The 25,762-nt window shown below is 36.8% G+C and overlaps 1 protein-coding gene across 2 annotated transcripts; it reads right to left on the bottom strand.

The window, feature by feature from the left end:
* Nucleotides 1-891: 891 nt before the first annotated feature.
* On the bottom strand, nt 892-25,494 carry LOC127464477 (desmoglein-1-like). Of its 2 annotated transcripts, none has more exons than XM_051774811.1 (16): nt 25,229-25,494; nt 18,640-18,675; nt 18,142-18,270; nt 17,312-17,467; nt 17,036-17,183; nt 16,012-16,175; nt 15,627-15,761; nt 14,866-15,051; nt 14,425-14,684; nt 13,367-13,509; nt 12,999-13,217; nt 11,379-11,855; nt 9,089-9,237; nt 8,356-8,416; nt 6,762-6,970; nt 892-5,316 (listed from the first exon to the last, which is right to left on the bottom strand). In XM_051774811.1, exons 1-16 carry the CDS (start codon nt 25,274-25,276, stop codon nt 4,345-4,347), a joined length of 3,492 nt encoding a protein of 1,163 aa, XP_051630771.1. In that variant the 5' UTR covers nt 25,277-25,494; the 3' UTR covers nt 892-4,344. The 2 variants fall into 2 exon arrangements, with proteins under 2 accessions (XP_051630771.1, XP_051630779.1); XM_051774819.1 differs by lacking the exon at nt 25,229-25,494 and adding an exon at nt 19,802-19,986.
* Between the last annotated feature and the right edge of the window lie 268 nt (nt 25,495-25,762).

Here is a 25,762-nt window from a genome sequence, read left to right as displayed (position 1 = left end):
CAAGTTCTAAATACACAGAAGTTAAATGACAAATTATCTTTGTTGCATTGGAATTGGAATATCATCTGACCAATAGCAATGTCATTGCTATAAATTTGAAGATGTACAATTTTTTTTTTCTAATTTAACTTCCTGAAAAGATATTTAAATCATTATCTGAAATATGTGTGAGTACCAAAAATCATTCTGTATGAAACACTGAGGAAAAAAGATGTCAAAATGTTAAGGCAAAATAAAATGATAGATTAGGTGACATTTACTTAATACATGATTCTCTTTTTAAAAGACAATTATTTACTGAATTCAGATGAACCTTTTTTAAAAATCTCTGTAAAAATATTTATTATCATGAACACTGGCCTGGAACATTAGAAAGAAATTTGATTCAGAAAAGTTAAAATGTTCAGTTTATACTTTTAGAACCAAAGTGCTTTTGCTTGATTCAACTAATTTTGACCAGTACTCACTGAATGTACCTGCGATTGTGCTGCCCAAATAGTGGGTTTCTAGTGCCTTCTGCTCTCTTTCTTTTCTGTGGCTTGTTCTCCAACATTAATCTATAGCTCCTCTGAAGAGTTGCAGGACAGAAGGATATCACAGAAAAAGCCTCCTAAAGAGAGAGAACAACTCAGAGAATAATGTGTTGAGGAAATTATACTGTAATTCTTGTGAGACCTGGCACAAATTTCTGCTTGACAGTCTAAAACAAAGTATCTTAGTCAATTTGACACCAGAAATAGTTTTGTCTTGGGATCCCTTACTTGCTAAATCAATACTTTTTCTTTCCTTTTTTTTTCCCTGAAAGAATGAGATTTATTCTGAATGAACCATCAGTTTTAAAAAAACTACATTTCCCACTGATAAATGGAAAAAAAATACCCTGAGCCAGTCTACTTAAAACATGATGTTCCAAATGATCATTTATTGTATTTTTTCAGTGCCATTCAGAAATTATTACAAACAAATCTCTAATATTTTATTTATGAAGACACACAACCACTGTAATATTAATTATATTTTAAATAAAATTTAAATGATGCATTTGGTGATTTAATAGTAAGGATCATTTGAATTATGCAGTTATGTTAATTCAAGCAAAACAGTAGACTTCTTTTTGTTGCTGCTTAAATTGTGTGGTCTTTTCATATTGCACATACTAAGTGCTTCTCACAACAGTTTAAAAGTGTTATTTATTACCACAAAATCAGGACAGAAACTCGCAGTTCAAATTCAGATCATATTCCCACGATAGAAATCTAATGAGACCCTCAGCTTGTGGCTCCCTTTTCTTCTATGGCAGTATATTTTTCATCGTGCCAAGATGTCAGTGAGCCTGTTTAAAACTGTAGGATCCTGCTGCCAAGAAAACCCAAGTTAAAAAAATAAGAAAGTCATAAACTTGGTGTTGCAAGCTGCTTACACTTCAGTAAGAGTTTTTTGTTTGAATGGTTTAGAGCAGGATTGATATCACTACTGTCTTTCTTTCCTGAAAACCATTAATTCTTCATTATTAAACAGTATGATTAAAGGTAAGACAGCAAGCAGGCTTCTAAATTACAACTGGAAAAAAAGAAACAAAACTAGCATCTGCTAGTCAGGATTAAACTATATGCTATTTTTTTAATAATAAAGATAGGAAAAGAATTTGCAGAGAATATTTAATGAACCAATGATATGTTCATATCTTCAGATACATTTTTTTCCCCACAATTTGTAGTAGCCTAAAAATATCCTCATTTCACTAAGAGAACAATTTTAAGAAAGTCTGTAAAAATTACACAGCAATAGGAATTAATATTCAGAAGTACACTGGAAATGCACTGAGGGATAACGTAATTGCTGTTTGATGTGAGAAACCAATATTAAAAGATGCTAGAAATATTTCAGGAAATTGGATTAAATAATAATTGATAATTAAAGAATTGGTAAAAGATAGTACTAGAAGTAGACAATCGCTCCATAACCAAAATCTGTCCTTTGAAACAACAATTTTTCTCTATTAATTCTTCCTCTTTCTATTTCTAGACATGCAAGAGACCATAGTTCAGACACTCATACTTCACACAACATTCCTGCTCAAGGAATTCAGCATGTGCTCCTGAAGACTAATTTTATTACTTTAAACACAATTAGGAAAAATATTTCTGATTTGCATAAGACGATTATGGAAATATTTACACAAGACTTCATTTTTTCTTTTTTTTTACATTAAAAAATTTCTCTAGTGGGCTTTGGCTGTATTGCATAGGCTTTCTAAATGTCCCGAGAGTCATATATATTTCAAGTGTTTGATGTTTTTTATGTAAACAGGTGGTTACCAAAATGAAAGGGAGTTTGTCAGCATTTCAGTGATTTCCACACAAATTCTCCAGATATAAAAGGATATAGCTTTATATATTAGTACATCTTTTCCTTCTCTAAAGAATGGTTCCAGGAACCGTAATTACAATTGGTACATAACTTATAGGAGAGACGAATCCCTCTGAAGGCAATGCAATTTTAGTGATACTTGAGATAAGCAAGGCTATAGAAAGAAGCAGAACCAACAAAGAAGCAGAACCAACAATACTACAGATATTATGGAAAGAACACTTAGCATGCACAGCTGCTTTAGAAAAGAACTTAAGGCTATGGAAGGGACCTTTTCTCAAGGTAGCCTTGAATTTGGTCATAACTCCTGGGGATTACTGATGTTAATGGCAGTGGCATTGACTTAGAGGGCACTGCAGGTTGTTACTGACAGCAGGTCTAGTTGCATTTTGAAAAGCATCTTTTAAAAAACCCTTTCTTGATATCAGACTCAGAAACTTGTCATCCATTTATTCTGAGATAAGTTAGTCTGGATATGCAAATTTCTTTTCCATTTTATACACTGGGAGATTCACACACAACTCTTAAACTTTTCAGTGACCTATCTGTCAAAGCTGAAGAAGTAAAATTTGAGGGTAACTACTGATTTGGTGATCTAGCAATAAATGCTAGTCCCTCTCTATAACTCTATTTTATTTACACTGAAGTGATGTTGCATACACTAGGGTTACTATACATATGTTACAGAAGGAAAATGAGATAGGAACTACATTTCAGTATTTTGCTCCTTCGGATTGTATTCTAAGCCATGATAAGGTACTGCTAGAATAACAGAGTCCAGTAGAGCTGGTTTTGTGGGAAAATAAAAGCCAGATTTAATTAAAATTATAGAATCATAAAGACTTTTTCAATTAATACATTCAAATAAACTTTCAAAATATCAATGCAAAATACATTGACATATGAAATAAAAGTTCTCCACATTGCTTATTAGCAAATTTGTATTGCTTCCAAGTGTTTTTTTCTTTTCAGGAAGACTTCAGCTACCAGTGTCAGTGATACAGTACTTGCTATTGCCTCCTAACACCGCAAAGCTTCTAAGACTTTCTTTTCTTGTCAGTATTAGAAAAGAGAATTGGCATGGTGTATTATAGCTCTCTTAGCATAACCTGACATTGGAGATTTAAATGGTAGTCATAGTTTGGCACAAAATTCTGACTAAGAGTTCCTGGTTGTCACTGAAGTCCTTTTATATTTAAGCAAAGCTGTAATGGTAATGGAGAAAAGATGAAACCCAACATCTTCCTGCGTGACAGTGTCAACACGGCAGCACGAGCTACGAAGAATCGCTGGTCACGCTCCTCACCATAAGAGTAACAGCATGGCAGGCTCTGGCAGAGTGTTTGTTTTACTGAGAACTTCAAAAAGCAGTGAAAATGTATTATGTTTCTATAATTATTATTTATAACTATTGTAGGTGATGGGAGAAATGGTCGAAAGTGCCGTTTTGTAGCGCTTCTTGAATTACATGCAAAGTAAAATGACGCATTTGAAAGTGCTTATTTAGTCTTGAGTTGACTAATTATTAATTACATTCTTTTCCTTTCTTGTCAGTGAGGGGCTATTAACCCAAATCTGCTTACTGTGGAAGATCACTAAGCAGCATAGTACTTTAACACTCTTTTGTATGATGTTAATTCATGATGTACTGTATGCACACAAGGATCCTCTCTCACTGCTCTGCTTGGTAATCAGATCTCTCTCCAAAAACATTAATGTCTGTTTGTACACTTGTAGTGCTAGCTGGAGAGAAATAAATAGATTTAAAGCTAACTTCTGCTTTCCCTTCACTGACAAAGTCCTGCATTTAACCTTGAAATGGGGCACCCTTCAGAAATCCTCACACAAGTAGGAATCCCTGAAATTTTAGCGCTATTTCTTAGTTATAAATAATAATAATATTCTCGATGGGTGGCAGCTAATGAGTGTCAGTGCAAACGGCGATTTCAGCGGGAAGGGATGCTGGCAGAGGCCTTACTGACTGGAGTACTGCACGGTGCTGTACTTTGTCACTCGTCTCCGGGAGGTGCCTGGAGATGCTGTGCCCATTGCCTGTCCAAGGTGACAGTCAGCACTGAGCACCTGACCTGTGCTGCTCAGGCCCCCCAGATTTGCCCCCCCTAGGCTTGTTCCTCCCAGGCTGCTCATGCCAGACCCTGACACTACTCTCTCCGTGACCACCACATTGTGGGCATTTGATAACTCTGAGGGGATATTTATTAGGCTGCCTGGCATGCCGGAGGCAGGCCTGAACACCCTTTCTGTCACTACCACATTTGACCCATCTACCAGATCGGGAATGCTCAGAGATGCTGGAAGCCGGGAGTTAGGTGCAATTACTCTTTCGGTGACAATAACATTGGACCCATCTGCGAGATCAGGGATATCTAGCATGCCACGCAAATCAGAGGCAGATGCAGGACCGACAACCCTTTCCGTTACGACGACGTTTGATGCCCGCAGAGGGTCAACACAAAGAGAGGGGGAGCCAGAGGTGTAGGTCTCAGTCACCGTCATGTTGCCGTGGAGCAAGGGATCTGGCATCAGCCTTGGGGGCTGTATGGTTGACCCAGATGTGTAGGTGTTTTCAGTAACAACCGTTGTAGTGCCAACTGGGGGAGGCATCGGTGCACTTCCATTGACAACGATGGTGGTTCCAGGTGGTGGGAGGTTTAGATCACTTTCAGGGTTGGGAAAGGTGACGTTGACGCCTGGCCAGGGTGGGTTGACGTCAGGGAAAGGTTCGATCTCTTTGCCCAGACAGATCTCTGCCAGGGTCCTAAATTTTGGTCCTAATGTATCCAAATATGTTTCATCTGTATCTTCTCCGATAAAGCTGCAGCAACCCACAGAGCCAACAGGAGTACCGACTCCTTCGTGATCATAGATTAATAGGCAGTCATTTGCTGGCCGACCTTCATCTTCATCTGCATACACGAATGCTTTCTGTAGTTTGCAAAAGCAGGAAAATAAAAAAAAAAAAAAAGGAACAGAACAGAGTGACTTTTCATCAGGCCTTTAACCACGGATACTCAAACCATAGTAAGGTTTCCCTAATCACGGTAAGACCCAGCTGACTTGAAAGATGGGACATCAACAGGACAGATTATACCATCAACATTTTTTAATCCTGAAATAATTTTTATTCAAACATTACTGTGTTTTATTCTTGTTTCTGCCAACATTTTGCAACTCCAGTTTGGTCTGCCATCAGTGGGTCTGACTGGGGGGCAAAGGAGATGGGTGAACGAATGCACTCTTTGGGTAGCACTATGTGAACAAAGTCGTAGGAAGAGGAGTGAAGCAGGTTATTGAGAGGAGCAGTGGAGAGGCCAGGATAGAAGAGATGGGATGGAGGATTGGCCACTGTGGGGAAGACTTGGTGAGCCCAGAAGGGAGTCCATTTTGAACAGGAAGGAGATTGCTGATTTAGGATGGTGTTTGGGATCCTGAAGTGGCTGATGCAGAGAGATCAAGTAGGAAAGAGGAGAATTTAAAGTGATTACATGGTGAGATTGGAGGAAGCAGGAAACAATGGAAGGGGAGGTCTGGGAGGGAGAGTCAGAGAGTTTGGGGATTGAGATGGTCAGTAGGAGGAGTAATCTGTGGAGGGCCATGGCTGCCAGACAATTATTGATTGCGATCTGGGAGAAGTCCATGCTCAGGACATCAAGACTGCTCTGTCCTCTCCTCCACTGACCCTTGCTTAGATTTTGAAATATAGTAATCCTTATATATTAATTGATATTTTGGTGACATATGCAATTATAACATTTATGCCTCATAGTTCATGCCTATTATGAAAATCTATCTCATGAAGACATTAATCATGTAAATTCCATACCTTCTTTTTATACCATATTTAAAGGCTAATTCATGTTTGTCAATGGCAAAACTGCATATTGTTGTCCCTTGTAGTTCACAAGTATTTTAGTGAACAGAAATGGCAATAAAAATTAGGAAAACAGTGAACTGATGTTCACAGTTCTTTAGGGGTTGAAGTCACTTCAGGCTGTACCGAAAGTAGGAGTGAACAATTTCACAAAGTTATTTCTTTATACACTGAAAAAGGTGAAAAATACATTAATTTAGTGGCCACTTACAAAGCTGAAGTAATTTAGTTGCTTTCTACCCACAAATGCAGTGTGTCCATCAGTTTTACAAAAAGACTATTGAGCAATCAAATCTACTACAGGAGCAGCTCAAAGGCAGTACTACTACTAGTGTAATTTTTCCTACTCGTCCAGTCAGTTTTGCTTTTACATCAGTCTTATACCATGGAAGTTTCAAATTGACTAGAGTCATTTTGGATTTTTACCATGTAACCTGGGGAGAAGAATCTAACAAAAAGTAGGCTCACAGATGTAACTCAAAGAATATCAACTAATTACCTCAGAGAAATAGTTGTCTAGGAAGGCCATGTTCACTCCTCCTTCTCGATACTCTTTTATTGTTCCTCCAATTGACCCTTTTACTTCTCCTGTTCCAGAAATTCCTCCAGCTGTTCCGTAACCAGTACCAGTGCCATAACCAACTCCTGTAGTTTCTTCAACACCGGAAGCTACTACTCCTCCTCCTCCATATGTGTTATTATATATCTCTGAAAACAGAAAAAGTTATCCTTCCCATGCTCTATTAAAATTTACACAGAATTCACCAGTTGTTTTTATAAATACTATAAAGACACTACTGAGTTTCTAAACATATTTTAGACCACTTTCAGTCACAGATACATACAAGCATTAAACCTGCAATAACAATTAAGCACATATTAGTGGACATCTAAGACCTTGATTTTATTCCTGAGGCTAGGCAGCATGTTCAGATATGCTTTAGTAAATCAATTATTTATTTCAGTTATTGGCTGGAGGCATTGTTCTGCCTGATGTACATATATGCTGTCATGGGGTTTGCATTAGAAAATCAGATAATGCTTGTGGATAGTTATGCAAATACATAAATGTATATTTGAGATCACATCAGGTTTAAAATTATTTTGCCTTAAGGTCTTAGAAAAAAGAAAGGCTCTTTTACTCCTTTCACATTTTCTAGTGGTTAAATTTTTAAGGGGGGTTAGAGAGAACAATAATGGATCAAAATAACCACTGATTTATAATGCAGAATGAAGACAGTCTTCACAATAAGTTATAAAGTAATACTTACAGGACTTTATCTTCTCAAAATTTTTTCATATATGGATAACAAGGAAAGAGTGGTCTTAATGATCAGTGTATTTTATGATAATAGAATTGCATACAATAGCCTTGACTATGGTTATATTAGGAAACATAGACTAAATTATATTTTTTTCATTTTTATGGAGTGAAAACATACGAGAACATTTTTGTATAATTAATAGTCAGAAGAGAAATTGTCTTGCAGAATAACATTTCTTCCTGTCAGAAGCTAGTGAAAATGGATCTGTACTAGCATCCTTCCTTCCTGTTGTCATGTGAGGAATGAGGGGCAAAGAGAAAGTGGCACTACGCAGCTTGATTTATTCTCTATGGTCATCGAATTCCTGGGGGAACCTTATCTCAGAAGCATAAATTTATTGTGCTATGTAACAGCTTTCTGTCTAGTTTAATGCACAAATGATAAGTAATTACCTAGCTGCTTGACATCTCTTTTGGGAAGCAGAGCCTGGAAACTGGGAATCTTTCATGCTGAGTTATGAAAGCAAATTTCCTTATTCTGGCCTCAGGATTGATTTCTGCTAAAACTGGTGTCTGGAAAAGACCCTCCACTCAGTAGCTGGAATGATAAAGAAAAATTGCCTGAGATTTGAAAGCCTCTAAAGCTCAACCCTCAGATTCTTTATTCATTCTGGAGGTTCTAGTAGCATCAGTTTGACTATCTGTAGATGTAAGATTGGAAGGGTTGTGTTATAGCTGGGAAACTAAAGTGCTCCATGAATCAGAAGGCATGAAGTTCTGAAAGATAGATTTATGACAGTGTACATAGAAGATTTTGGGATCTGCTTACCAGAGGGTTCACCAAAATCACCTCCTGCAGCTGTTGTTGGGGCAAGAATGTGCGAGACATCCTGGAAAACAACATTTTGACTCCTTTAGTGATGACCTTGAAATTCCCATGTGAAGACCAAGACTTTCAGAATCATGCTAAGGAATTAGCACTTCAAACTATTTATCACAGAATATGCCAAGTTGGAAGGGACCTACAAGGATCATCAAGTCCAACTCCTGGCCCTGCACAGGACCATCCCCAAGAGTCACACCACGTGCCTGAGAGTATTGTCCAAATGCTTCTTGAACTCTGTCAGGCCCAGTGCCATGATCTCCTCTCTAGGGAGAGCTCTTAATTATCATCCCCATTAAAACAAAACCAAACTAAAACTAAAACCAAACCAAACACTACAATTTTTTTTAATTGTCAACATAAGCAGTGATCAGTGGGGATGATTTGTGTTACTTTGTCCTAAATTTTCACTGAAGAAGTTTGCTAGTTATTGTGTTTCATCTGAGGGAATAGTAACACCAAACTATTGTGCCAAGCTAACTGAACACAATTAAAAGCACATAAACTCCATCTGAGAATATTAATTAAGTATCACCTTTCGTGTCTGCCTGGCAACTGTTGACAATGCCAGACTTCTTTTAGGAGAAGACACAACACCACAATCACTCTCTACAGTCAAATGCAGTCTTTTCTCTAAATACGAGTTACTACTGATTTTAGAAACATGGAATGTACTGACCCTGTCTTCAGGCTGTGCACCTTCTATTCCCCATGGATGAATTGCCCCTTCTGTGCATTCAGGTACAGGTTCAAATCCAGTTCCAACTCCACCTGCAGCGCCACGTCCACAGCCACAACAGTCGCTCATTGACATCAAAATTGGAATCACTTAACAGGACGAGAACAGGAAACGGGGATTTAGAACATCTCTTTCTCACAGGAATAGCTGCTTCTCTCAGAGGGGAGATGCTCACAAACTTTTGAAAATATGTCTTTAAAATATTTCAAACCAAGCAGCCTGCAAGTCTGGCTTTCAGAATCACTAGCTGCTTTTGGAAATGAATGTATTTAGAAATTCAGAATAATTTGTACCTTTAGTTATAGCAGAGCAACACAGGGGTGGAGTAGGGCTGTTACTCCAAATTTATGCCCATAGACCTGGGAACAGACTTTGATCTGTCTCAACTGAATCAATATAAGTCGCATACATATGAAAATTAAACAAACAGAACCAGTCTTGCTATGTATAGCATTTAGTGCTATTCATTCCTGATATATAAGCATACATTTGTCTCTTCAAATATTGTAATTGAAAAGAAATACACATTAGTAATAATGTACATATGAGAATCAGTGGAGAGATATCCATCAGACTACAGTGATCTTTGGCTAAGGTTCCAGTTGCAGTTTTCACATCACATATGCATAGTGCTTGATTTGAAAAAACAACAGAGGCAAACCCTAAGCCCAGATTTCCACAAATGTTTACGTAGAGTGAGTCAGGTTTCCCAGTGTGCTGTTATTATGCTTTGTTGTTTCAAGAACACAGTGTTGGAAATTGCAAAATTCTGTAAATACCAACATTGAAAACACTGCTCATTTTAAAAAGGCAATGCAATATTAATTCATAGAATCATGGAACGATTTGGGTTGGAAAGGAGCTTGAAGATCATCTAGTTCCAACCTCTCTGCCATGGGCAGAGACACCTTCCAGCATCCATTTTGCTCAAGGCCCCCTTCCAGCCTGGCCTTGAACAATTCCACGGATGAGGCATCCACAGCTTCTCTGGGCAACCTGTGTCTTATGACTCACAGTAAAGAATTTCCTCCAAAACCTGCCCTCTTTCAGTTTAAAGCCATTTCCCCTTGTCCTATCACTGCACACCCTTGTAAAAAGTCCCTCTCCAGCTTTCTTGTAGGCCCCCTTTAGGTAGGCTATTCTGAGGTCTCCCTGTAGCCTTCTCCAGCTTGAACAGCCATAACTCTCTCAACCTGTCTTCACAGGAGAGTCACTACAGCCCTCTGATCATTTGAACATCAAAGTGAACTGAAGAGAAAAGGGGGAAAGGCTGAGCAGTGTACAAAGTGCTGCCTCACAGTGCACTACTAAGGACATATTAGTCCAGACTACCAACTAGGAGAGGAGATTTCCAAAGGCAGAATGATTGTCCTGTAACATTAGTCACCCATAACACAGCACTTGCCACTCCAAACTTTTGTGGGTTTTGACTCCTACTAATCAAAGATTAAAACCCCAAACAAACCCTGCTCCTGAGAAAATCAGGGTAAAAAAATCCATATCCTCAGTTTTTTTTAGTCAGTATTTCTTCAATGGTAAATTTTAGATGTTGATTACTTGATGCCCAGGCCATTAGAGAGGGTAGATCATATCTGATTATGGTGTTCTGAGAAATAATTGCTTGCATAAATTCTAACTTGAGCCATTCTTATCCATGAAACTCATACTTCTTCAAAATACTAGGACATATGAATGAATGTACTTTTTTGATCCTGTTATAATAAATACTACTTGTTTTTAATAGATATAATATTTGGAAGCAATAGCCAAAAGTGTAAAATCTAAGATGATAGTATCTATTGTTCTACTACTGAAATCTGTCTTTGAGCACAAAGGAATCTTGGTCTTTACATCTTTTCTTACCCAACCTGGAGCTGATACTTGTCCATTTCTTCTAAGAACATAATGGAAGGACAAATTGCATACTCTAGGTTTTAAGTGACTGAACAGCTTTGTCTGATGGTTTGAGAACTAAATAACATCTTAACAAAAAAAACAAACCCTAAGTTTTAGAAGGGAAGTAGTTAATTCTGAATGAAATGTGTATGTAAATGTGTATAACATAAAATATATAGAAATTCTTTTAATTTAAAAGACAAATTTTTCTTGTCAAATGGCCTATAGGAGCCAATAGATTAACAACCAACCAGAAAAGTCACCTTGTTTTAGAAGAATTACAAAGTACACTTTTAGAAAGGTAATAAAATTGTTTTCTTAATTTTATACTTACGAACAAATATTAATCCACCAAGAAACATCAGGCCAATGGCAGCACCGCTCAGTGTGGTCGGTGATTGGTAGTCTCTGCCATAATTTTCATTTCCATAATTGTCGTCAATGGATGCAGTATATCCTCCCTCACCTCCATCGTATCCATCAGTATAAGCCTGCCAGTCTGTGTGGTCCTCATAATATCCTCCTCCAGGTCTAGTCTGACCATCACCACCACCTTGTCCTCCTGTATCTTCCCGGCCTTCTCCACCACCACCACCCTCAGTGCCACCACCACCAGCACCACCACCACCACCACCGATGATAATTATTTTTGTGGCCCCACTGGTGCAGTAATTCCGACTATCACACTGACAAGCTTGCACAGGAATTATGTGTGGTCTGGGGCAGCGTCGGCCTTGGCTGTCTCTTACAGTGATATAGATCCTATAAAGGTAAAAGTCAATGTTCTGACTCACTAGTTCTGCAGAGGAAGCTTTGGGGGACAAAAAAAAGAGAAAAATATTTAGGTGAAGGTATTGACTATAAATGCTCTACAAGTCTCTACTTTTTGTTAGTTATATTCATAGAACAGAATATGAGACTAAGAGTTCCCTTTCTAAGATCCTTGGTTACTTATTGATCTACAGTACTTATTCAAAGCTGAAACTTATGATACTCCTCTCTGCTAGATTTTGTTTTGTAAAACTTGAGCCAGATCAGTCTAGTTATCACTTTTAAGCCTGAGAAATACAAAAGAGGCAAATGCACTTTTTTATTTCTACTGCTGCTTTTCCTGATTTTTATTTGCACAATGGTAAACATAAAAATTGCGAGTTTTATGCATTTCTTTTTCCTCTCACAAGGAATTTAAATAATTTTTTCAAAAGATTTTTCAGTAGGTTTAAAAAATTTAGAGTTAAACAGGTGCATTTGCTTAGGACTCAAGAATAGTTGTAATTGTGATATTTAACATTTAATGTAGTCTTCTATGCATACAGTAAGTTATGCAAATTCTGTCATTTAGTAATGTATGAGATTTGATTAATTCATTAGTTTGTCATGTCTTATTGGAAGAAACTGGAAAAGCTCCACTGCACACTGACGAAAACAGTTTTTGCAGAAATACAAGTAAGTCTAATTGGTACAATAAATTACAAAAATTGTAGTTTTAATTTGCCATTTTCACATGCCTCTCACATAAGTACGGCTCTGCCAACTAAAAATTTTATTCTTTACTACAAAATTTTAAGAGTTTTGTCATATGCTTGGGATTTTTAGATACTATAGAAATAAAAAGTATCAAATTACTCCTTTTGATTTACTCATGTTTAGACCAACAGAAGTTCTTGTCATAGTTGTACTCAAACTATAGTTTTTGCTGCCCTATTTTTTTTAAATTTCTGTTTCCTTTAAAAAACACATGTAATAATTCTGATTCTAATTGTAATATGATTTTATATGTTTATAAGCAAATATGGAGCAACTTCTTGGATCCATATGAGCATAAAATCACATTTAAGTGAGATTAGAATAGATTCTAGTAACTGTTTTTTTTGTTAGTGAAATATTATCCTACTCAGTTATATAAGAACTTGTTGCTATGGTTTATTCTGTTATAAAATGTAGGTTAATTTACCGTTTATTGATCTGATTATCCATGTAGTTTGAGGTTCACCATGTATGGTGAATGTAAAGGGCGTAGCATATAGACCTCCATCCCTGTGCTTTGCTGTGATAATCACTGATGGGGAGTGCATACATACTTTCCTTAATTCAGTATTAATAGTCGGGCAGTTGGCATTGACATCATCTATTGAAAGCACAATGGTGCCTGTAGCAGTATATCGAGGAACCCCTGTAAAAAGGAGATATTTGTGGTCAGGAGGGAGTATCGATACTATAAATAATGCAGTTTGGGTTGGAAAACTAGAAACAGGAAAAAAATTGATAGAAATCCGAAAACAAAAAGAGTTTTCTTTCAGAAACCTTAATCTCTTTTCTTACCTCTGGTGATAGCCAGAACCTCTGCTTTGTACTGCCCATTGATGACATAGACTGATTCCCGGTTAATAGCTTTGTTGAGTGTGATTTCACCAGTGTTTTGATTGATTCTGAACCAGGCAGCTGGATCACGTCCTATACTATATCTGTGTTTGGTGAAGTGAAAATACTCAGTGTTATGTTATGAGTATATGTATTACATATTTATTTTGCAAATAATATTTGGCATTTTGGAACATTTTTCTTTAGGCTGTGCTAGGTCCTCTTGCATTTAAACCTGTTCAAGCAAAAGTCATATAGACTTCAAAAAATGTACACCAGAAAAGTGATTAGGAATAAAGTAGGTGTGTACATTTTGCAAGTGGCATCATAGTTTTGAAATTAAATCTCTCTGGATTCTTTAAAATTTACTAGAATCCTTGTTGATATCAGTGGTTAAATCCACAGCTCTTCCTGTAGCATTCTAAAATTGTATTTGCTAACACATTTCTCAGTTTTATGATTTTTTCCCAAACGTTTGTCAATAAGCTGTATTTATTTCTACATACATTAAAAAACAAATTCTGATCCCAGTTATTATCATCAATTTCAAGGGAAATAAGTGTCAAATAATTTTTTTTTTTTTACTATAGAATGAGCTGGTAGTGACCTCTTCTATTCTGACTGGATAATACTGCCCATTATTGGGATTTTCTGTTTGCTTTTTTAGAGATGCTAACAAATTCCCTATTTGTAGCAAACATTTCAAGAAAAAATTATTCTTAGGCTGGATAAGAAAAAAAAACTCACCTGTTTTATTTATATAAGTTACAGCCTATTGGAAAAATGTTATTTTCTTTGTCTTGTACATAAGGCTAAGGAAAGTAGGTCAGAAAAGAAAGCAATTGTAGCACAAAAAAGGGCTGAACGATATACTATTGTATTGCTATTATTGTATTGCCAATGAATGAATGTTGTTTTAAGTTGTTTTTTTAAAGCATCCTTTAAAGTACCTATTCCTCATCCCACTGAAATCTCAAAAGAATTATTTCATCCAGGAAGTTAAGCAGAGCAGAGCTTACACAACATTTGATGCAATAGCTCTTGTATCCTCATCGATGGCTGTGTATGTTCCTATAACATAATTCACTCTTGTGCCTTCTGATAGAGAAAACACGACTGAAGATGGGTGAAACCTCGGTGGTTCAATCATATTTTTTACTTCTATTGTGAGGGGTGTTCCATATATTTGGTATTCTTGTGCAACAGAGTGGTGGAAGGCAGCTACATTCCTGACACCAATCATCAATGAGTGGGTTCGGAGCTGTTCATAATCCAATTCCTAAAAGATAAACCACAGAGAAATAGATAATACATAAAAGTTCCCTAATTTTATTTAAATATTTTTTATTTTAAGTGGTTGAGTGACAATATTTTTACTGGCCATTTAATTTTGTTAACAATTAACTAAAACTATTTAAAGATGATTATTTCAAGAGTTGAATCACAATATTTATCCATACCTTAATTACTCTAAGGATTCCTTGATTTGTAGCTCGATCTGTAACAATTTCAAAACAGTTGTCTTCATTACCGGATATAAAGAAAAACTCTGCTAACCAATTGTCTGTAAACTCTTCATCAGCATCCAGAGCTTGTATTCGTAGCAGTTCTGAACTGAGTGAATTTTCTGAAATACTTGCTGAAAACTGGAATGACAGATAAGTACCTGTTAGCAAACTATAATATATATAATGTGAGGAAAACATAGCTGTCTGCAGAGATTCTTTTGAAGAATGTCCTGTGCACAGCCCATGCGAATTAAATAAAAAAACATGTATTCAATTGTGATTCTGGTTGCAGATCTGAAGAGCTGTGTCACCTCAAGTGTTTGCAGAGGCATCTTAGAGGGAGAGGATTTGTGCTTTCTATAGCAAAAGATCTTAAAAAGACTGGGTTAATCTGCGTAATCTAGCCATACTTCAGGGATCTGGACGCCTGAAGTACCGGATTTCTCTGAATACAAAGAAGTCAGTCCTGACGGTGTCAGGATTGACTTCTCTGAATTCAAAAATAATCTATTTGTGTGTTACCAGAATTGGTGCACAATCTATGGACTGTGTTTCGAGGACACTACAAGGGAACAAGGACAGTACAACCCTCTTATTCCAGTGAAGCATTCAAATGTGAAAGTGCTCTATGGGTTAGTAAGGGCTCTGTTATCAACGGGGTTTTTTAACAGGGTTTTAAAACAGTTATGTTGCTTTTGGTATTGAAAACTCACAGAGCTTTGAGCAAGAGTTGGAAAGTTGTCATTGACATCAATAACTTTGACGTTACAGCTACAAAGGGATGATATTCCATCTGCAGCTCCATCCCGGTCTGATGCCTTCACAACAAGAGTGTAGCTACTATGTTGCTGTCACAAAAAGAGAAATGAGTGTGTTAGAAGACCAGCGGTGCATCTTATAAATACTCATGTCTTACTACTATTTCCTAATATAGGAATTTACCTTAGACATTTTATTGTAACACATTGAAAATATGCATTTCTCCAATAATTATTGTAAAAAACACAGCCTTTCTCTCTCTTTTATTTTCTTTCATGCTCTCATAACACATATACACCAAAAAATCATGTTATTTAACTTTGGAAAAGGAAATGTTACCTCTCTGTCAAGGTAATTGGCAAGATGGAGTTCTCCAGTATATTTATTCATAATGAACATGGGTGGACCTGAAGGTTCCTGACTCTCTATCTTGAAGGCAATTTTAGAATTCAAGTGATTAGGTTCATCTGCATCTGTTGCAATGATTTTCATCACCAGTGTGTCTAAGAATAAAAAATAATTAAAAAAAAAATCAGAAAATCTTTTGTATTCCCACGAACAACTCATCGACACAATGCTAAAACTTGTATGAAAATGATAGAAGGCTTTCATTAACATTTAAAAAGAAAATAAAAAATTTAGTTTTTTAATACTGATTCTGAATGTTAATGACTTTAAATTAATTAAAAATCAAGGTCAGATGGAATAACGTAGATTTTCACTGAACTTCTTGAAATCACCGTAGGGAATATGTAAATACAGTAAGTACTGAGCTTGTAGATATTAATGTAAAAAATTGCCACAGTTTTAAATGAGAATTTCTGTAAAGTAGAAAATGAGTGTTAGGCACCATTACCTCAGTTAATTTCTTTACTTTAGGTAAAAAGAACCATGTTAATCATTTAAGTAAGGGTTTATTTAGTAATATTCTACTGCGACTGCAATACACAGGCTACAAATACAAATATTTGAAAGAGAAAAATGGGAAAAAATGTGTTTTATATATCCTCAAAGGAAATAAGTGTAAGTGTAGTGTTATTTTTATTTCCTAAATGAACTGATTTATTTTTAATTTTCACATCTGAAAGAATTTGCATAATGGTATGGTTAGAAACTGGAACATTCAGCATTCACGTGTGGGAGGAAAGGGGGAAGGAAGCACTGCTGCTTAATTTATGGCAACAAGCTCAGGCCCTGGCTCAAACAGTACTTGGAGAAGCATCTGGTGCTCCTTCCTTTTCAGTAGCCCTGGCTAATCTATGTCATTGCCTAAGAAAAAGCAGAATGAGCACCTCAGGTTTATATTTATTGTATTCTGGGAGCTTCACTAGCACTGCTATAAAGGCATAGTGTAGTTACTTACTGTCCATACTGCTCTCTTCAATAGATCCTGTAAATACAGTTTGTGCAAATACAGGAGGGTTGTCATTTATATCCAGAACTCTGACTCGAAGTTCAAGAGGTGGTTCCAAATCCATACCTGTCACTGAGTGTTTGGCAAAGCAACGTATCTAGATAAAGAGATTTACTCATTTTAAAACCAAAAGTAAGCAAAGTAGCAATCTGAAACAAATTAATTTGTTGTCTACCCCACCCTGGATCCATCATCAAAAAGGTATAAAAAAATGGGAGTACTTACAACGAATACTGGGGTTACTTCCCTATCCACTATTGATGTTATATTAATTTCTCCTGTTCTTGGGTTAACAACAAATATTCCAAAGGGTGCACGATCAATTCCAACTCCAGAGATGCTGTATGTGACTGGGTTGTTTTCTTCACAGTCTGATCGGATCTACAGCAACAAATAATAATTTATGGAAGTTTACTGAGGATACCCGCAGGGCTTTTTCTCCTATTCTTAGTTCCCATAAAACATTCTATGTACTTTCTGTTTCTCAACCACTATTCACAAGGTTCAGTTGACAGAACCAATGGAGAGTTCTTCTACTAAACAATTAACCTAGAGATCCATCTCCCCTTAAGTGCTGGATAGGCTTTCTCTTAAATCTGTTAGGCAAGTGAAGAGAGAAACCTCCAAGATTATCACACTGTGGCTGGACCTCAGTAAGTGAAAGGACAGGACAGGAAGATATCATCTTTGCTCTGTTTCCCACAGAAGTCATACACAATGCTTGAGCTTCTGCTTAGGAGTTTATCAGGGTGAGAGACAAAAGAAAAATTTTGTGCTCTGGTACATAGACGCTGCATGCAAAGACATCGTTTGGAGCTGCCCAGGAAGTAGACTGATGGCAACATTCTAGGAAGCCTCTGGTCACTCCTCAGCAGCCACATGGGTTCACTTTATGAGACTGTCTCAACAGAGCTGGAAATATTGCATCATCTTTCTTCTATTCTGCATTCCTTGCTTCAACTACTCTAAGCAAATATATTTTTCTCTGTGGTTTTATCAGCCTGTCTTTGCAAAAAACTTCCTTGTCAGTGAAACTTGTTTTTCCTTCTACTTACTCTGGCAATTGGATTCCTCTTAGAATTATCTTCTCCTTCTCTACAAGCGGCGGCAAATTTGATCCATTCACGTTTTTGTCTTCTGAAGGTTTTCCATCTTGCCATTCCATTTTCATCCCATTCTTTTACCTTTGACACAGAGTTCCAGTGTCATATGACATCAATCCATTTTAAATTAATACAGACAATTAGAATTTTCAATGATAAGGAGGAAAGAGATTTTTTTAGACCGTGTGCTTTTTTACATGTCTGTGAGTCCCAAACTCTAAGACTGTACATGTTTACTTTAAAATTATTCCTTTGTGTGAGATACTCATTTAGGTTTAGAAAAAGTTCTCTCAAGGGAGCGAGCAGGTTATTACCTGCAGCTGTTTAATATTTAAATATCTTTTCAATCTTCAGGTTCAGAAGTGTCTTAGTTCAGTATTTTCCACTTGGTTTTTCATTGGTTACATTTCATTTGATCAGAAAAACAGTTTCTAAAGAAATATATATTACCTCTACATGAAATCCTGTGCTGAAATCCAAGAGTACCTGCAAGAACAATGAAAGATTGGCGTGTAAAAATGTAAGGCAAGATGCAGTAAGCAAAGCCCAACTGCAAGACATTGTTATACTGCAGGACTGGAGAAGTACTTTTTCTCAAGTCTATTGAAATAGCTTATCTAGGCAGTAGCTACAGGATTTCCAGAAATGACTTTGTGCAATTCATTTTTTTCTATCTCCAGCACTTGAATTCCTTGACAGTTTAAACCTTCAAAATTAATTCTGTCTTTCAAGACAGAACTCTGGGTTTGAATGGATACACCATAGCAAATTTCAAGCTATACCTACATTAAAATACAGCTTTCACACAGATTTTTATGTTTTAACACCTCAGCTGGTTGCAGGAATTGTTACCAAAATATCTAGGAAACTAGAGAAGGAGTCTTTATTCTAAATAATGTATTTTTCCTTGTCCGTAATAAACCTGGAATACTTAACTAGGTTTTTAAACCAAAAAGAATGAAAATAATTTCTTGGAACTTCCCAGTGAAGTCGAAGACATTCAAAGTAAGATGGAAAGAGAACTGCAGTCATCAAGCATATTTCCCTGGAGTGCAGTGGGCTTTGATTTGAGACCTAACCATGCAACCAGTCTTGAGTAAATGAAGGTGGCAGGATCAGATGCAATATGTAATTACTTTAAAATTAAAATTTAAATGAGAGAAGCCTCAGTTTCTTGATTAGCACAATTTAAAAGAAGGCACAGTTTAATTAACCTTATTCCTAAATAAGGTGTAACCTCTTCAGAGCATTTTTTTGGGTTTAGGACCAGGTTTTCCTCTCTTCAGACAATAAAGGTGAAGAATATGGGATTTTCAGGGCTGGATGCTTTTTTCATTCATCATTGGGAGAAAAAAAATATCCAGGTAACTCAAAAAGTATTTCAGAGCTTTTCTTTTCTCAAAAAAAGTTGTTAACATCTGCATTTATGAGTTTTCCACTTCCTTGTCATTTCCCATAGCTTTTTTTTTGTTTGTTTTATGCCAGTTGTACTTAGATAAAATCTGTGACAATCTTTTATCCTATGGTTTACATCATGGGACTTTCCTCGCTTTAAATTTATTGCATTGTTCTGGCAAGGCTGGAACATGGACACAGACTTTTTTCCACTTACTTCATGTGAAGACAACCTCTTACATGGAACAGATTAATGAACAGTAGCTTCACCCTTCTTCTGCTCTCTCTCTTTTCCCCATTTACCTTTATTCTGCAAGAGGTCCACCATCTGTCATTTAAAAAACAATGTCTTCAATGATCTGGTCTTGCCCAGAACATTCCCTGAGACCTTGGCACATAATGGCTGCCCTAATCTGTTTCTGAATGAGGGAGTTTAGACTGTGGATTTGCCCACGTGATGTACATATACCTTGAAATTTATTTGACTATTCATAGGGAAAGGATTTTTTTTCCGTGTTTCTTTGAGGAAGTTATTGACATAAATGGTTCAGAAAAGTACTCTGCAGAAAAATCTTAACAATATGTTCGTGTTGTACTAAGAGCATTAATATATTTTTGAGTTTATGTCTTGGTGACTATTTAAATTTTGAGCTTCAGAATAGGGTTCAAATTCATGTGTGGCCATTACTCATCTCAGAGAAGGGACAATGTCAGACTTCAGGTAAATGGCAGGGTTTTTCCACCCCAGTGGGAGCTCAGGCCTGTCCTTTTGTAATCCCCCTTGGAGCATGAGGAAACACAGGAAAGTCAAAGGGACAGACTATACCCTCAGAGAGAACCTGAGTGATGAGGTCTACCAGAAAGAGCACTAATTGAATAGTCTCTTATCAATCAATCCCACTAGTTGAGCAGAGCCTCCTTTGGTGAGCACAATGAAATACTCTCCACCCTTGGGCTGAAATCCCTTCTGGCATGAGAGCAATTGTCTTGACCCAGCAAAGTATGAGAATACACCTCCCAGTGCAATGCTAGTGAATCTTGTCTGCTGTCTGCATCCTGTGGCCTATCCTGTTACTCAACAGTGAGACTGATACCTCACACCCAGACACATCACTCATACTCAGCAGGCCTAATTGAAAAACTATTCTGAGTACCTCTGAAATAAGAATTATGCCCATAAAGAATTCTGTTGTTTAAGGCTATGAATACTGATAAAACACTTAATTTCAACCAAGTTCTGTTTTCAAGCAATGAAAAATATGTATTTTACACTGGAGTCTCATTCTTTGTTTTTGAGCACCAGTAATGAGAATGTCAGGACTTTGTCCATTGCGGATGCTGGGGATTGTAAATTTAGGCCCTGTATTTCCACACTTGTCCTATGCTAATCAAGGATAACCCTATTCTGCTACTTGTTGCTAGTGAAGATCTTGAATCCAGAGTACTTAGTAAAATTTGTGTTATTATTTGAAAAGGCTGATCCAATGAACTTGATGTCTGTGTTTGGTATATCTCTCTTTTATAGGAAGGAGGGCAGGCAGACACCAGAAAAAGCTATCTGGTTCATCAGATAAACCTCAACAGTTTTGAGATTATATTTATCCAACTTGATACAGGGATGGAGGTTCCTCTACCTCCCCAACTACTGCTTTCCCATTGTCTGCTATGATCAGCAGTTAGAAGTCTTCCCCCAGACCAGTTATCTATTTCTAATATCTATCTTGGAGGCAAACCTGTTTTTTTCTAGTGCTATTTCCAGCAGAGAAGTGCTGTCTCCTAGCAGCTAACTCTGTCATATTTCTAGGTAGTGAAAAAAATTTCCTTCTAAACCAGTATCCAAGTACAGCACTTTCCACAGACCCAGTGAATAACATTAATTAAAGCTACAGGAGTCACTGGAATGTGTGGGATGCATCCCGAGGACCTTGGGGTAGGCAGGCTGATCAGAATGATGCCAAGATTTGCTGGTCTGTTAGTCTCTGAGAGACTGTGAAAAGAAAAAGGAAGCTGCAGAGAAGCTAGAGGCTGGTTGCAGAAGTGGTTTCTGTTTTGGTCTGGGAGATGTGCTGTCAGGGAACAAGTTATGGTGGCTGTCATTTGCACAGTGTCCTGTCTGAAAGCTTGTCCTTTATTGTAATGATACCTGAACCCTTGTCCAAAATGACACCTTAGAGTCACACTGGAGTGATTCTGGATTTATTCTGATGTAACTGAAAATAGAATTAGGCCCATAGGATGTGTATGGTTCTTTGCACCTTCAAAGCAATTTACAAACAAGAATTAACTAATCATTAATTGAGTGCCAAGCAATATTATACGCAATTATGGAATCCTCCCTCCTCCACCTACTGAAATCTAAATGACTGAACACGCCTTTAACATCTTCCCAGCATTATTCATATGGGACCTGCTTTCCTCTCTTTGAAGTCAACAGCAGTATTGTTATTGGCCTGGATGGGAGGAGTGCTGAGAACTCAAATGTATTGCATTAGTCATCAGGGTGCAGTGGTAGCTCTGGTACTGTCAGCGTTTTGGGACTTTTATATCTTCGTATTCATCCAAAGCTCTGATTAATAAAGGGTTGCAATAATGAACCCTTCCCTTTATTCATTCTGATTCTCTTTAAAAAATGATAAATCAGTGCACGAGATAATAAGAAGCAGAGTTCAAACATGACAAAACCTCGTATTTTAAAAAGATGCCATTTAATCACTTGTTAATTGAAACGTGATGGGGTTTTATTCTATACTTTTCATTTTCATAGGTCACTAATTAATGTACTTATTCCAATTTATAGGGAAAGTTTTTCAGGATGATTTTTCTGGCATTTTGTTTACTAATTTAGAGGAAATCAGGTGTTCCTATATCAGTTACTGATGTCAATATTTTGTATTGCACCCAGGATCCATTGCTACTTCAGCAGAGTTATGACAATGGTTGTGTCAGGTAGAAGAATATATTCCAAAGTTTTATTTATTTTAAAATAAGTTTATTCAAAGAACTGAACACTTTGGGAAAGTTTCCACTGCAATGTTTCTGTTCTGCTAAGTCATACAGATATAATGAATTCCCATACAGTAACCATTAGAAAAATGAACAGAAAAGTAATTTCAATGTAGGGTGTATGCCATTATCATTCAAATTTGAGTTTTTCAAATTAGTCATGCTAAGTGCCCTCAATAAATCTCCTCAATAAAACCTGAATTCTGATATGGCTTAGAGTGTTCTGGCTGCAAATGCATGTTTGCTTAATGGCCATTTTACTTAGGAATGTAAAACTGCAGGCATGAGAACCTTTTATAGGTGATAATTCCTGAATGTGAAATTGCTTTAGTTTCTATTTCTACAACAAAATTATTTGGCAGAAGAGCCTGCAAGTTCCTGATTAAATCCCGGCAGATGTTTCGTATGCATATGCAAGGAGAGAGTTTAGCCCCTTAATTTTTTTATGTGCAACCAAGTTATGAGTAGGAGGTGTAACCATAGCCTAACAACTGGAGGGGGGGAAAAAAAAAAAGCATAGATAACACATGGGAAAATGTGGCCAGACAAAAGTGCATAAGAGATGTGGTGTATTTAAAATTATTGGCTGTCACATGATAGCTGGCAGGAGAAGAGTCATACCTGATCAAACAGATTATTTCCATAAAACGTGTCTGTGCTAGTATCACAAACAGAACTCCCTTACTCATGAGAATAATGTCTTTGAAGTCACGTGAGCAAGGGTTGCAGAATCAGTCCCACCGATGGTGAAATCCATGCAGAAAATTACTAGTTTCAGGGCTGGTAAGTTTTCTTTTTTTTGAAAGTGTAGTAATGTACTAAAATATGTATAACTCCACGGCACTTTTATTTGAAGCAACTTATTAACAATATACTAACCAGACAAACCATTCAGACAGGTAATGTTCATGAAAGATTAATCAAGCTGAAAGCCAAGACTCTTTCTCACAATGCACCAAAATTGGATACATAAATTTATAATTTATTTGATCTCTACAGTTTTTCTGTTAGCTTTCTATAAAGTGCTGAAAGATGTTATTAAGCTGTATGGACCATCGTGAACATTGCTATGCAGAAGAACACATAATAATTACAATTGTTTCCTCTGGGCAGTAGAAGTTCAAATGCTTGATAGTCATCAAAACACAATGGCAGTTTTCACAATTGCTCTTTTTTTGTGACCCAACACATACCCTCCGTCACTCACAATTGCAACAATAATATACTAAAAGAATGAAAATGGCTTCAGGAGTGCTGACAGAAGTAAAGCAGTAAAATCTCTTTTGAATGGACAGATCTTAGACATGGTACAGTCAAGCTTTTTGAACTTTGACACATTGGGAGTATGCATCACCAGGTAACTGAGTGAAATGGATAGTCACTAGAGCAACATGAAAATCCAGAGGTGTTGGTGATGTGCAACAGACCAGCCTCGGAGATCTCTGCACTAGCCTAAACAAGCAGAAACTTATCCAAACTGTAACTTGCTTTTGCCAAGTTTTGCTGTTGTTTGCTTGGCAGCTGCCCTGTGCTAATTAGTTCTACTTTACTGATCGCAGAGCTGTCAGCTAAAATTAATGGATTATGTTTTCAAGTTAGTTTTAGGATTTCATATTCTATAACACACTTAGACTGCAACATTCCTAGAAACGTCAGTAACGAGAAGTTAATAAACATTTATGCTTAGTAATACATTGTGTAAAATGTAAAATTGCATGAAAATCACAGAAAGACATAACTATAATGGAAATCTCACTCTTCTCAATCTTCCTGGCCTTAAACCTCTACCTGGTTTCAAAAGAGCAGCACAGATGAGTAAAATTAATCCACACAAAAATCAGATTGCAGGAGCAATAAGGCCTCCATAGTCCTTTTAAGTCCCTTCTGGGTAATTTCCATGTCTTGATGAACACATTGTACAACTATGCCCCTTGACCATAGCCACCACAACTTTCCTCTTACAGTGAGAAAACAAACCCAAAGAGCAACACTTTCATCATGCATTCTCTTGCTCAGCACATGGCGGCTCAGACACTAATGCACTATAACACAGGAATTCTTTGTAATATGATAAAATAGGCCCAGTTTTGATTTTTACTCAACTAAGATTTTCACTGAATTTTTGGTTTTTTTCTCATTAATATAGCTGTAGGATTTTGTCAGCTCTGAAGTGCTCTTGCTAATCAGTTTAATCAGTTTAGAAAAAGAGATTTGAATTCTTTAGAAAAAGATATTCCTTCAACTGATAAAAAAGTAAAGATGTAGAAACAAATTATATCTAATCATTACAATTTTTATAATGATGTCTTTTATTAATAACAGTGACCCCTTAAATAGTAGACACAGACAACATTTGTCTGAAAAGTCATGCATTAAACAGAGAAAGCCACATGCTGATCATCAAGAGGTTGCAGAAAGTCAACACAGAAAGTAACATTTGTCATTATTTAATGAAAAACTAAATTAATTCTGTAGAATGTTTAGAAGTACTGTTTAAAATGAGCAAAGCCTTGGTTTTTTTGTAAATTTCATAAGATATTTTGGGGGACCAGTTTACAGTGTAAAATGTAATGGTCTCCTGAGGAAGACTCAACCGGCGTAGTCACAGAATTTACAAATACTGTTTTAAAATCTGACTTACCAACAAAAGGAACAGAAAAGCAGCCGTTCGGTGAGGAAGCCAATCCATGGCATCTGACTTCTCGGATACAAGTCCAACTGAGTTGTGGTTACAAGCCTGTTCCTGTTCCCCTCCCCCCTCAGCTCTAGTGAGTATTTAAAAAGACACTTGGTATGTGTCCTTATACTCAGCCCTTCAAAGTGTCTCTGCCTCCCTCTGAGGGAAGCACTGAAGATGCTGTATAACAGAGTGTCTTTCCCCACCCCAAAATCCTGGGCTGGTCTCACCTGAAACGCTTGACAACATCATTATTGCTTGCAGGTAAAAGCTAAGAGACACACCTTAATTCTTACTGCACTGAAACCCTTTGTTGGATACGAAAGGGTAAGTTTTAAAAACAGAAGGCAAGCTTCGCTGAGAAGATACCGAGTGATTTATAAATTACTCACAACATAAGGAATCATTAAAATGGTAACTTATCATTGCTTTCAATGCAACTGCCAGTATTCTTCTTGCACCCAGTATAATAGAAGAACTTAATGAATATTACCATGA

The sequence above is a fragment of the Manacus candei genome, unplaced genomic scaffold, assembly GCF_025592945.1.
Source record: "Manacus candei isolate 608988 ecotype Guabito, Panama unplaced genomic scaffold, ASM2559294v1 h1tg000008l, whole genome shotgun sequence".
In the NCBI taxonomy this organism is placed as follows: Eukaryota; Metazoa; Chordata; class Aves; order Passeriformes; family Pipridae; genus Manacus; species Manacus candei.
This window is presented reverse-complemented; position numbering and strand designations above follow the sequence as displayed.